Raw genomic sequence first — 14,385 nt, forward strand, 5'->3', positions numbered from 1 at the left:
CATTATATGCCGATATGTGTCTGTACTTTTAAAATCATAAATGGGATCAACATTATGTTTCCCTAAAACACGGGCGCAACATGTTTTATCTTAACATCTCATCACTATTTCTATGTTGGTTAAATTTGTAATTGGGTTATGAAACTTTGGAGTGATTGTAGTGAGAAATTAAGACAACATTTCCCGACTTTTTAATTGTGTACATGAAGTTCAGAGAAACAATCCACTTGATCGTTTTATGTGAAGGCCGTATAGACGATTTTCTTGAAACGACAAAACATAAGCGGAACGTTAGAAATTAAGAAAATAGAAAGATGTAAGAATGTATTCTTAAACGTTTGAGCCAAATCACTGCACGGAGGCACTTAGCTAAACCAATGGAAAATTGAAAATAAATTGCGAAACATTGACAGCTTACGGGATTCCACAATGCTTCAAATCAATATATTGAACAAATTAAAAAATAATAATTATATTGTTTTTAAGGTGAAATCAAGATTTCAATACCGGGATCATCATTGTCGACAAATGGGTCCATATATCGTACTTGGAGTGTTGACCGAGCTGTTGATGGTCGCATCGAAAACCCGCAGCTTTGTGAATGTTGTACCGCTATTTTAAGGCCGTGTTCGCTCGAATTAAATCTACAACAAAGCTATCTTGTGACGCGCATCGTACTTAAAGGGAGAACAGACGGAGGTAGTATATAAATAAAGATTCAAAGATTTATAAGAGAGGTATACTTACACGGATATAACTATGTATTATTGGCCTCTCTGTATTGTTTATGCTATGGTACTCATACATATATTTAAATTTTATTGGTGTTAAATGATAATAAAAATATAATTAAACGGATTAATATTATACAATTTAAGTTGGTACATACATGCCTTTTAACCTTCACAACGCAATAAATCGTGATCGTGATCATATATTGAGAAAATGTGTTTACATTTCAGCATACCTCCAGTTTGAAAACATTAAAATGTATACTGGTAATGACTTCAGTCAAATGGTCGAACAACCGTTCTCTGACGTAACTAATACAGTACGATCCTGTGTGTTAAGTCCGCCACAAGCTATGCAAGCAATAATCGTGATTGGTCAACGTGAAGGAGATTATATGACAATATGTGAAATAGAAGTTTACAGACAACAAAGTAAACATACAGAACTTTTTATGTATGACATTTGATTGAATGGGAATGCAATTATTTTACTATACGTGACTAGCTGATGATAAATTCCCATATACTTAGCTTTTTTTATTATACCTCACGGCTGTATTTCTTTTCTATTGGAACGCATACACACACAAAGTGGATACATGTTTGATTTATTAAGCGCTAAGTGATAAAATATTTAACATTTACATGGAAATTATTCCCTATATCTTTCTCAATAGCATGCCTGTTGATTTTCTGTTTGAGATGCTTATTTGCATGGCCGTTAAATGTCCCGTAAGCTTCCGTTATAGTAATACATCAACAAGAAGTGAAGATTAATATAAATAATTGAATACCGTTAATGCATACTAAAGAAAGTAACCGTAACGTCCTTAAAATGGTTATGTCAATATCAGCATTCCCTCGGTTGATATTACCATTCTCGGGTTGACATGACGTGTTATCATCCACTGTAGTGATATTGAAATAATTTCAATTTTGACAGTATACAAAACCAACAGTGGATCGTTTAAAACGAAAGTCACAATCAAGTCCAAACGGGTCGCCTCTGATCATGTAATATTCTTAACATACCACACGCTTATCGTGTTATTTGTTCTAAATACCCATAATTCATTTTGTATTCAAAATATATTAATCATAACTGTGTCGCTTGATACATTTCAATTTATTAAACCTTACTTATTTCTGATAAATAAAGCTTTACAAGCTCAACACTGCGACGAATTGTGTAACTTTACAACTTGATACAGTACTAATAGATATTTTGTGTTTCAAATGTCATTATGTAAGGTCCAAGAAATGTTTTCATCCAAAAAATAAGGATAAATATAATCTCTATGAGCTACAGCTCAAGTTTTATGTGAACATATTTGAATTTCGGCTGATTATATGTTACTGTACATGTATTTTTTGTCGGTATAATAGTATCAATACAACACAAATAGAGCGTACAACTGAGTATTGTATACCCTTAAACAAGTAATATAAAATTCAGCATACGCCTTCGTTCACATTTACCATATGGATATAATAAATATACATTATTGCTTGCACATATCTTAATAAATAATTTATGCATGCATTTGTTTAAATGAACGTACTTTTGTTAAAATAGTCTAATTTGACATTTTATAGATTGCGTAAATGGAACCTATGGTCCTGAATGTTACAAAACATGTCATTGTTTGGAAGGACCTTGTGACGCTATAACTGGTACATGTGGAACAGGGTGTAAGAGAGGCTGGAGAGGGGCTGCCTGCAATGAAAGTAAGTACTATGTTGGTTTGTAATTTCGTTAATGGAAGTACATGTACACGTCCTACACTAACAGCATGGTTGTTCGAGATGTATAAATATTTAAGCCCAAGTAGCGATAAAATTATTCATAGCATTACAAAAAGAGAAACAATGTCATACCAATGAATGTGATTATAGCACTGCCAGGTGAAATGCTTACAAAAAATGACTGCTCGATTAACAGAAAATAAATGCACATATATTTTGGGTGCTTTACATATAAATACAAATATTTCATTTTCCCTCCACGATATCCAAACATTTACGAGCGAACTCAAAAAATTGGTTCTGATGCACATCGTAGTTCTCATGAACTCTTCGTTCTGACCAGGTTCTGATAAGCATGTGCGGATTTCATAGGCTAATCATAGACGTCACTTTACGCACATGCATTAAGCTTTCCAAGAGCGCGGCTCACATGTATTACCAGCCGCCGCGCAACGACTTGACACGAATGAGCATATCAATACAAATAACAAAAATGTCTTTTATTTTATGCTTTCCGGTGGTTTATAGAGAAATATCAGTGAATTAAAACTGATAATTTCACTGTTTCAAACAATGAAAATTATCAGTGAATATCATCGATAATTTTCACTGTTTTTTTTTTGGACGAAATGACGTCATTTTCCCAGCGAAATTCTTTAGTTAAACTCTTTAACGATGTATATAAACTGTGGAAAAAAGCATGAAATAAAAGAAAATTTGTTGGGTTCGGTGGATTATCGATTGAATTCACTCGTGATCATATAAAAGATATATTATCTATGATCACTCGTGAATTAAAATTGATAATCCACCGAATCCAACAAATATCCTCTATATAATTCTTATATTTTAAAAAATATAATAAATACAATAAGAACTATTTTGAATGATATACATGTACCTTGAAGGGCAAAGATCGTCAATAAAATGTATTTCAGAGCACTTTTAAAATAATTTGACAGTAAAGTGAGTGCACATGTTAATCAAACTCTACTGAAATAAATAGGAGATACAATTTTGAGCAAGTCGGAACATATTAACAAAATAATCCTAGATCGATAATATTTGAGAAGAGTCATAGGAAAAAAATGAAAGCAAGCTATGGTTCGTTATGGTACGAATTCTTTTAAAGGAAATAATACAAATGAGAAAGTCCGATTTGTCATATTATAAATTTTAATGTTATCTCGGTAAGCGTGTAACTGTATTTGTTATTTAGATCCTGTTTAAACATCAGTAGCCACAGGTATTTGTTTCGATAAAGCTTTGTTAGATATTCAAATATATTTTATCTAGTTAAACACATTGCTTTATATACATGTAGATACTACATATTATTATTGATAGTAATCATTAATGTTGATCTATTTACACTGTTGTGTAGAATAAAATACAACATAAATTAGCTGTATTATGCGTATAGCAGTAATTCTACATCTACTAATTCTTGCGTTGATACATTTGAATCGCTACATAATGCACGATGTGCTTTCTTTGTTGTAGAATTAACCTTTATATTTTACAGCTTGTGCAGATGGATCATATGGTACTAACTGTTCATTAACCTGCAGCGCATTTTGTCGCAACAATCGCCCATGCCATCATATTAATGGGACTTGCATCGAGGGTTGTGCAGATGGATATGAATTTTCCACTGACAAAACGTGTAATACTCGTAATTGACGACACAAAAATATGTCGCATCTGAAAAAAATATTTCAGAACGGATAATTATATGTCATGACCTACAAAGGTTGTCATCGTTTAATGTAAATACTTCCATAAGAATTTCATAGAAAAGAGACAAAACAAAAAATAGATTACGCATTAAGAAAACATACCTACACTTTGACTTTTAGAGTTTACACAAATATGGAGTTCTGCTTGCAGTTTACTAATTATTTTTCATTTACAGCCTGTGCAACGGGATTGTATGGGCACAACTGCTCATCGACGTGCAGCGCATTTTGTCGAAGCAATCGATCATGCCATAATGTTATTGGGATGTGCCTTTATGGATGTGAAGATGGATATAACTTTGTCACCGACAACACGTGTAAAACTAGTAAGTAATAAAAGAATACCCCGTCTATTGTGACGGTATACAAAGTTAGATTGTTCGCGTTTCTGAAACAGTTTCTTTCAAATAAATGCGTATATAAATGCGTCTGTTATAAACCAGGTATTGTTTACCAATAGCATCTTCGATTTAGTTTAGTTTAGCTTATTTGATAATACAGTAGGCAATAAGCCCACGAGTATACATGAAATGTCAAATACAATTTACATAAAACAGAGTCACAGGTCATTCAAATTATAAACATAAAAAATAAATCGGTACATTGTGAAAACAAATATTGGGTATTTTAGAGAAGACAATATACAGCAAGAGGCGGTGTATAAATATATACCAAAAAATACTACCCTAATCGAAATATGTAATATAAGTATTTCTTATTCCCCATGATTTATAAATAAACATAGCTAAATTTTTAACAATATTACTATTTTGATAGGTCAATAAATATATCAACTTTAACATATTTGGTCTTAATTAATAATATAATTTTAAATAAGATGTTCTTACGTCAGTATAAAATGTACAATCCATAACAAAGTGGTATTCGTCTTCTAAAATATTGCATAAAGGATATTTTCTTTCTTTATAAGGAATAGCTATTGATTTGGCCATCTACCCGTTTCAATTTTAAGCCTACATGCAGAGCCTCTAAATCTAGAGTGTTTAGTAAGTGTCCGAATACAAACGTGAAAAACAATTCCATGCAAATTCATATGCTCTTATGTTTTCACCTTATAGTTAGACTTAGATGCAGTGGTGTATGTTCTTTTAATAATATTGTTACAATTAAAGAGTTTACAAATGGAGTGTATGCTAGTGACTTTCTTGCTTTGATAAATGTTAATCGCTAGATAATGCACGATGTGCTTTCTTTGTTGTATAATTAACCTTTATATTTCACAGCGTGTGCAGCGGGATCATATGGTACTAATTGTGCATTAACATGCAGCGAATTTTGTCGCAACAATCGTCAATGCCATCATATAAATGGGACGTGTGTTGATGGTTGTGAAGATGGATATGACTTTTTCACTGACAAAACGTGTAATACTCGTAAGTGATGAAGAAACGAGATGAAGTTAATTTCTATAACATTTTGAACTAGTCTGCCTCATTCCCGTTAATGCGGACGATAGGACAATCAAATATAATTGTTTGTAAGCTCCTATAAATATAAAATAAGATGTTTATATGCATATGTATTTTCGAAGTATGTTTAATGTACCTATACAAAGAGCATTTCATAAGGAACTAATTACTTATAAGTTATAACAGTGTGTTACCTTCACGTTAGTGATCATTGATCGTTATCTTTTTTTTCACGAATATAAAGTATAAATGCAATAATACATATGCTAGGTCGACTTGGCTTTGTGGAAATTGTGTCCGTCTAGCGACCGGGGGGTCATTGGTTCGATATGCATTCATGCTAAAATAAATAGGTTAAACTACTACATATGCCTTGTGAGAAAGGGGTTCCCTTTATAGCCTGTAGTCACAGAAGGTACGGTAAGTAGTAAGTTCTTTATATGCATTAGCACTTAAATAAATAGGTTTAAAATACTACATATTATGTCTTGTAAGAAAGGAATTGCCTTTTCAGCCTGTGGTCACAGAAGGTACGGTCGAGATTGCTCATCAATCTGCAGCGAATATTGTCACAATAAGCAGACATGTCATCACATAAATGGGACATGTCCAAACGGTTGTGGAGATGGATATGACTTTAACCGTGACAAGACCTGCAATGCTAGTAAGTTAAGTAACAAGTTAAACATTATAATCATGAACATATCTATATACACAGAACAACTTTCAATCTTTTCTGATATATTTCGCCTAAATAGGCTTTTTCAAAGTTTGTTTTTACAAATAAGCTACATTTTCTTTTTTAATCAACACAAATTATATTTATCCCTAATGGATATCAAACTGAGTAATATTTATATATTTTCGTCGAGTATTATTTTTATTTATTCAAATCCTAGTGTATGGAATTTCTGACCGGTCTAACAGTAACGTTTATCCAATACAATACATACGCAAAACAAACGTGAAAAATATCCACGAATAAATCAATCAATAAAAATATGAAACTTATTCTTATTTATCCTATGTACAATTAACTGAGGTATGTGTCATTCCGCTTCCAGCTTGCAAACACAGAACATTTGGTAAAAACTGTTCAATGGACTGCAACTGTGATGAATGCCATCATATTAACGGTTCATGTGCCATCTTTAAGCAGCAATGCGACACTGGGTTTAAGATGGACAAAGATATCTGTCAACGTATGTTGTATTAAAATGTATTTCTTTGCAAATTATATGTTTGTATCGTATAACTAGATATATCACTTGTAAAATTAGATTCTTAGAAATAATATTGTTTATAGTTATGTGATTTGCTCATCAGTGATTATTAAACAATATTTAAATAAATAAACGTTCCACATCTTAATATTAACGTCCAGTTGTTAAAAATCAATACGTTAAATTCAATGTTTTTCTCGATTTGTTTCGGTATGGGACACACGAAATCAACGACGGAGCGAACGTGCATTAATCATTTTCTTTTATTGCACTAATACGCTAAATGAAACACAATGTTAAGTTATTTTGTGCCATAATTACAATAACGAAACAATAATCAGCATAAATATAAGGCTATCAGCAAAACCGTACACAAACAATGATATTTGTTATTTTTAGATCTGAATTGACATTGCCTGATAACAAACCTTGGTATTGATACAATGATTGTTTCATAAAGCAAATAAATGGATTCTATCGGCGGGAATTTAATATTTAGTTGTTGAAATCAAGGTGGAGTTCGGTTGCTGACATATTTAAATACATAGTTGCTTAATACTCTTTTTGAATTATAGCTTGTGAACGAAGACGCTTTGGTCCTAATTGTGCCAACGACTGTCACTGTGAACAATGCCACAATGTCAATGGATCGTGTGCTCTGTACACCAACTATTGCGATGGTGGCTACCGACTTGAGAATGGACTTTGTAAACGTATGTCTTGAAGAAACAGCTTCATTTATTTACGCTTCAATGAATTAATAACTATTTTTCTCGAACGTTATTGTTTTAATGCCATATTTAACCAATCAATACATCGTTAATAGTTATAGTTGTGATTGTCATTTGTTTCATGTAATACATGTTTTATATAAATATTCCACTGATCATTCTAATTGAACATTGTACTCGTATTGGATTCACATTGATTATGCTTATAGCATGCGGACAAAGACGATATGGCCAGAACTGTTCTACTGAATGCCATTGCGAAAGATGCCACAATGTCAACGGCTCGTGTGCCTTGTACAGTTCATATTGTGACATGGGCTACCGGATGGAAAATGATCTATGTATAGGTAAATGTTTTAACGGTTTTTAATAGCAACTTTTAAAGTTGATTTTGTATACCTATAGGTATACTATGTTCAAAAGTAATTGTGGATTGCTGATTTATAATAAGTGCACTCTTGACATTGCAGCTTCGATATATTTAATTAGTTTCAAGGACAGTCGCTCCCCATACTTTTCGCTTACGTGATAGTTTTATATATTTAATGTATTGACAATATTGTTGTATACTGATACATTTATATGGAATTGTTCACATGCTAGTATTTTTTTATTTGGAAAATACCATGTAATGAATTTACTAAAACAACGGTAATATTTGTTATAATTTAAATAATTATAGAAAAAGGACACAGATAAACATCGCATTTTTCTTAGGTATGAGTGTAAGTTTGCTTTATGCAATATACTGTATACATTATATTTTCGAATCTCTGACAATTTTCTGGATTTTTTTCTTTTGCCGAACAAAGAACACGTCCATTAAAAACTTCACCACATAGATAAAATAGAATTACGCTATTTTCGATACCAGAACAATTAAAATACACGTGTACTATTCGATTCACGCGTTTTGATTCATAATGTTTTCAACCTATAATTAAGATTAGTTTAGACGTTTGCGTTTAGGGTAAGTGCGAGGTTCGCCCAGCCATCCAACCGATTTAAACCTCCAAATCTTTGCCTGGACCGTTCCAAAGCGTTGGTCCAAGTTTAAACTGTTTTATGTTTGTATATGGTATTCTTTAAAATATATGGGGCTTCATTGTTTACTTTATTAATCTTCACTATCATTTACAGAAAATAGCGAAGCTTCATCAAAACTATCCTCATTTTCTACTGGAGCAATTGGAGGTGGAGTTGCGGCTGCTGTAACCGTCACAATTGTGATCATTGTTGCTGTCGTTTGCTATAAACGCAGACGTTTGAACAAGTTAGTCAATATGTACACTTAGGCTTTCAAGAACATATTATACATAAATATTGCGTAAGTTTGCGTATGTAGTTCAAAGGTTGTAATATGTTTACAACTTATTTTATCGTCAACATTTATTTTTAGGAAATGTATATGTTTAAGCAACGGAAATAATCGTGAGTTTTTCAATGATATCGCAATGTGCTCAACGACACCACCACACTCTACTATCCACTTCTATCATGTCACAACTAAAAGTATTGAGTACATTGGTTATTTGATGTCGTAAACAACTATTACGAGGCATAATTTATTCAATTGATTCGAATGTGTACTGTTCTGTTTTTGTTGTCTTCTTCATGCTAATGTTTACAGATACGTATGTGATTAATTAATGCTCAGATGCTCAGATTAAATCAGTATCGTGTAAAACAAGCGACGAAGCAGCTACAAGAATCGAACACATTGTCGGTTGTTCGCGTTTAAATAAATCGATTAGCAAATAAGCTTAATGCATCTTCCTTTCTCAGATAGTGAATCCGATTACTATGGTTTCAATGCCTTTGTTACTGGTATTCAACTGCACGAACTATGGACGTACATTCGTGGCCAAATCCAGATTGATGAGTTTCAGGTAAAATGTTTCTTTTAAGTAACCCAAGACACAACACTTTTATTGAAATATTTTACCTAAATAATGGTGCATGATATAAAATAGGTGTAGTTTTGCCAAGTACGTTTTTTATTTCATGCATTATAAAATATATTATTATTCATGCATATATTTCAGGGCGTCGAATAAATGAAAATTGTAACATTATAATACTAGTAAACGTTTTTTGCATCATAATTTTATCATGTATTCTCTTTTAGAAATTACCTGCTGGTTTGATTCGAAAGCACGACGTTGCATCTGCTGAGTCTAATAAAGGCAAAAACCGTTATAAGGAGATGTATGCATGTACGTGCCGGAATTATTAAATATATATGTATTGAAAGTTATTTTATAGACTTGTTGATTTTTACTAAGTCACATTTGGCAAAACCCAAAGCGACAAATAACGTACTTAAAACAATCTTCTCATTTATATTAACTATCATGTTGGGTTGACATCAGAAAATTAATCTTATATAATCTAAGTTGCATCTTATTCGCAAAATTCGTTTTGTACTGTTTTTGTTAAAATGCAGTTACACTCACATTAAGGAAAATTTGATCGAAACGCAATATGCAGTTCTGTCAATGATAGCTGTGCATTCCAGATGACGATTCACGAGTTGTCCTGACAAGCGAGTGTCCAGATGATTCCGACTACATCAATGCCAGCTATATACATGTAAATACGAACAGTGTCTATTACATTTTTAATGACACAGTTTCAAAATATTCTGATAAAAAACACATAAATGTTTAACTATAAACATAAATATTAATATAAAATACAATGATTTATACATAAATGTGTCTATTTCAGGGATTTGATCAATTGCAGAAATTCATCGCATGTCAAGGTAATCATTTATTTTGTAAGTCGGTTCCTTGAGGAATTAACATAAAATATTGCTAGCATTAAATGCATTGCACAAAATTGAAACACTTACGATTTGAAAGCTATGTAAATATATTTATGGCGTAATGAATCATATGTTACAATCCGTTTTGCAATAGACCCGTTTTGCAGAATAATGATCTTAACTATGTTAATTATTTACTCTTCAAGGGCCTACTCAGGAAATAATTTCTGATTTTTGGCGTATGATTTGGCAACAGAATATTGAGAAAGTAGTCATGCTTACAAATCTCTTTGAATTTGGAACGGTAAGTATTGTTGTTTATATTGTTTTCTTAAACGTCGAAACATTATATCATTTGAACCATGTCATGCGAGTATGGGTATTATGCCATCATCGACCAGCATTTTTCCGCTCAGTCTGGTCAGGAGCCCCCACGCCCGCTATAAAATCACGCACGTTTTCGTGGTCTCTTAAGCGAACATGGGAGCCCTGACCGGTCTCTCACATAGTCTCTATACAATTTCAGCGTTTCTGTGCAGTATCATATTTTAATATGTTCATAAAAAATTTGATGTACCATTTTTTGTACGAATGCATTTTGATTTTTGTATATACGTATGTAGGTATATGTGAAATATCAGTTTAAAATTAATGAATGAAAAACAAGCAAACACTTGAATAAAAATCTATTTAAGTATGAATTGAAATCCAAACAGAATTGAAATAGCTTCACCATTTACCGGAATCATTTGTGAACTAATTAGTGTAAGTTTACTATGAAAAGTTTCTGTTAAGTTTAAAAATAAAATAAAATATGTCTTTTTAAATTAGTCATCATCTTACAATTTAGAATATTGGTTTTGTTAAGATTAGTACAAATGATCTTTTAAACATTTAGAAACAGTTGTTTGTTTTAACAAGTGATAAAATGCAGAATTTACCTCCCAGAACGGCCACTGAAACACGTTTTAAATATGATTTGTATTATACGCCTTTTATCATAAGTATTTCCCCAAATAGCAGGTTTTAAAAAGATGTTTAAAAAGAATAATAATCCTTGTTTATTATTTAACATATTATATTTTCTTAGAGTGTGAATCACAAAACTTTAAATAAGTAAAAGCCTCAACGGTGAGAAACTCTTGAAAGCACCAAACAATATACTGTTTGCATCATTTTCTTCTATAGCTTAAGTGTCTTCAGTATTGGCCAGAAGATATAAACGGTGAGTGCAAACACGGTGGTGTTCTTATCAAGTATGTCGGCATCAAGGAAACATTCGACTACAATATCAGATCACTTGAAATCACCAAGGTACGTTAACGCACACTGTTCAATCCAAATTGTGTTCAACAAACGAAGCAAAGAACAAGAAAGTATGTTTAACGAACCATGAATGCAAGCTGAATAATAAGACGAAAGCATAATTATAATGCGTTTTATAAATAGATACAAAGCATATTTGAAAGACTGTTTTGTTATAAATGTTACATTAAAATGTGTATGCCCATGTGTACTGTATGCGCATCATTGTAATACCAGTATGGCGAAACCAGGCGCCTCAACCAGTTCCATTTCAAGTCCTGGCCTGATAACGATGTTCCAGAAACAACCTGGAGTCTAGTGGATTTTTGGAGAGCTGTTGCTAAGTGCGACGATACCAGCACATCCCCCATTCTTGTACATTGCAGGTTAATTGTTTTTATTAAAGAAATGTTTATAAATTATGCATTTTTATCGCATGCTATGAATCGGTTACCTTGAAATCGACAAACACGATTAATGTAGACAACATTTCAATTTGTGCAAAAATGTGTTAAATATTTAATTTAAATGTAATTACTCTGAGGCAGTTTAAGTATTGTTAACTCAATATCTTTTTAGAATGCTCATGTTCTTCCATCAATTTTCGAAATAATATTTCTGATAATAATAAAATACCAATATTAAAGCCATACAAATCTAAACCACAACATTTTGAGAATCTGCACAAAAATGTGAATATCAGTTTCTGATTCGACCTTAATGCACACAAACAATCATCTAAAATAACATAATTTTGAACTCAAACGGTCGTATTTTACCATGTATCTTCGCTAATAACCATCATAATCAAATAAAAAAATATTAACATTAATGACGTGAACAAAACCCGAACCCGAACATTTTGCTCGTGATCATTATTTTTTAGATTTTTTATTTTATTTTATCGTACAGAAATCTTTTAGAAAACGCCGTTTTTACCGTTAAGCTCTAAATATGTCGCGGAAACTTTGATTACATATTTTAAATGAAATTTTAGTTCTGGTGTTGGCCCCAGTGGAACTTTTATCGCTCTGGACAACTTGATTGCACAAGCACAGATTGAAAACTGCGTCAGACCTCTCCACGTTGTTGAGGTTTTAAGGCAACAAAGAGTGAACATGGTTCAAACAAAGGTGTTAAACACTTGGCAATCCAGAATATATATATATATGATTCTTGTATAATTGATGTTATATTAGTTTTCTTATATCGTATTAGCATGTACGACTAAACCCTATAATTAAGTCTGGGAATATGAACGATAGTGTTTCAAATGAACATATAAAAACAGTAAACAAAACTCCAGAAAAAGTGTCAGAGGAGTAATTCTTGTTACCCCATATGGTAAACGATATGTGAACGCGGAATAAAAACACTAAATGTATAAGTCGTATATGCGCAATAAGTTCGTTAACATTTCCGATACTTTTCCTGTAATATATTTTACCAGGAACAGTACAAATACCTGCATGAAGCTTTGGCAGAAGTCCTTCTAATTGGTACGAATTACTGGGTAACGAGGCAGTTTGAAAGTATCTACAACCTTATGATCGGAAAAGACATTGAGTCGTCGAAGACACGAATCGAGCAGCAGTTCGAAGTATAATATTTTATGTAACTGTCATGTTACACTTTTTGGACGGATTGTTTTATACGCATTGATATTGCACAGTACGGTGGTAAAGTGGCATTAACTCACGACTGCGATGTGCTTAAACTAATCACGATATAATAAGCAGCCTTTGCTGCATCAAATAAGAACAAACACATATCTTAGCAATACGGTTTACTTTTTAGCATGTACAATTTGAATTTGAAACTGCCAATCGACATAGGAACCGATAATTGGGCGTCATTAGGAATTGTGTGATAATGTCCAAAAATATTATTTTGTTTGTGTCAACAAACATGCTACTTAGAGAACAACATAAACGATGAAACGAGCGTTAATAATAAAGCTGAATCATTCTTTTAGATCAGAAAAGAACCATACTTTGTAATTAAACTAGATTTTAAAAAGACACATTATTAGAAAACTATGCCATTAAACGTTTCTCAAAAGTGTGCGCAGTAAAAATGCATAACGATTTTTTTTATATCATTAAGTGAACTTCGCATCATTTGCCATTCACTTTTACTACACACTTTTTAAGATTGCATGTATTTCATATAATAAACAAAACACCGTATGTTTCCGCATATATATATATATATATATATATATATATATATATATATATATATATATATATATATATATATTTATTTATTATATGTATCAAGCATAGGTCACTCTCGTATTATTATAGACATCCAAAAAGTCATGTACCGTAAGTTAAGTGACATAGCACACGCTTTTCAACGAATCGTTATAAACATTCAAATATAAAAAAACGAATTTACTACAGGACACTTGCAAAAATATTATGAAAAGGGTTAGACAATGATAGGGATATACGTCTTAGAAAAAAAATCTTTGGAATGAACAGCCTTAAAAACAAAAAGAGTAATGACAAACAGGAGAAATAGTCTTTACGGATTATCACATTACCGGAAATGCACACACAACAATTTTACCACCAATTAAATCGCACCAAATTTTATTTTCTATTTATTTCAGTTGATAACCAAAAGTGCATATTACGCTAGGGGACAGAACGCAGCAATAGCAACTGGACTAGTAAACGACCATATTGGAACTCAAAGTAAG

General features: G+C 32.1%; 1 protein-coding gene across 1 annotated transcript in view; it reads left to right on the top strand.

Moving 5' to 3' along the window:
- LOC127863823 (uncharacterized) overlaps positions 1-14,385 on the top strand; it is a 46,045-nt gene that overhangs the window by 30,769 nt on the left and 891 nt on the right. Inside the window, exons 3-17 of the mRNA XM_052403478.1 lie at positions 2,328-2,459; positions 4,003-4,152; positions 4,393-4,542; positions 5,461-5,610; positions 6,161-6,310; positions 6,711-6,848; positions 7,810-7,947; positions 8,741-8,844; positions 9,729-9,816; positions 10,119-10,192; positions 11,559-11,684; positions 11,913-12,061; positions 12,673-12,808; positions 13,126-13,275; positions 14,296-14,380. Coding sequence (XP_052259438.1) covers positions 2,328-2,459; positions 4,003-4,152; positions 4,393-4,542; positions 5,461-5,610; positions 6,161-6,310; positions 6,711-6,848; positions 7,810-7,947; positions 8,741-8,844; positions 9,729-9,816; positions 10,119-10,192; positions 11,559-11,684; positions 11,913-12,061; positions 12,673-12,808; positions 13,126-13,275; positions 14,296-14,380 — 1,920 coding nt within the window. The remainder of the gene's footprint in view (positions 1-2,327; positions 2,460-4,002; positions 4,153-4,392; positions 4,543-5,460; positions 5,611-6,160; positions 6,311-6,710; positions 6,849-7,809; positions 7,948-8,740; positions 8,845-9,728; positions 9,817-10,118; positions 10,193-11,558; positions 11,685-11,912; positions 12,062-12,672; positions 12,809-13,125; positions 13,276-14,295; positions 14,381-14,385) is intronic.

The sequence above is a fragment of the Dreissena polymorpha genome, unplaced genomic scaffold, assembly GCF_020536995.1.
Source record: "Dreissena polymorpha isolate Duluth1 unplaced genomic scaffold, UMN_Dpol_1.0 chrUn043, whole genome shotgun sequence".
NCBI classification, from domain to species: Eukaryota; Metazoa; Mollusca; class Bivalvia; order Myida; family Dreissenidae; genus Dreissena; species Dreissena polymorpha.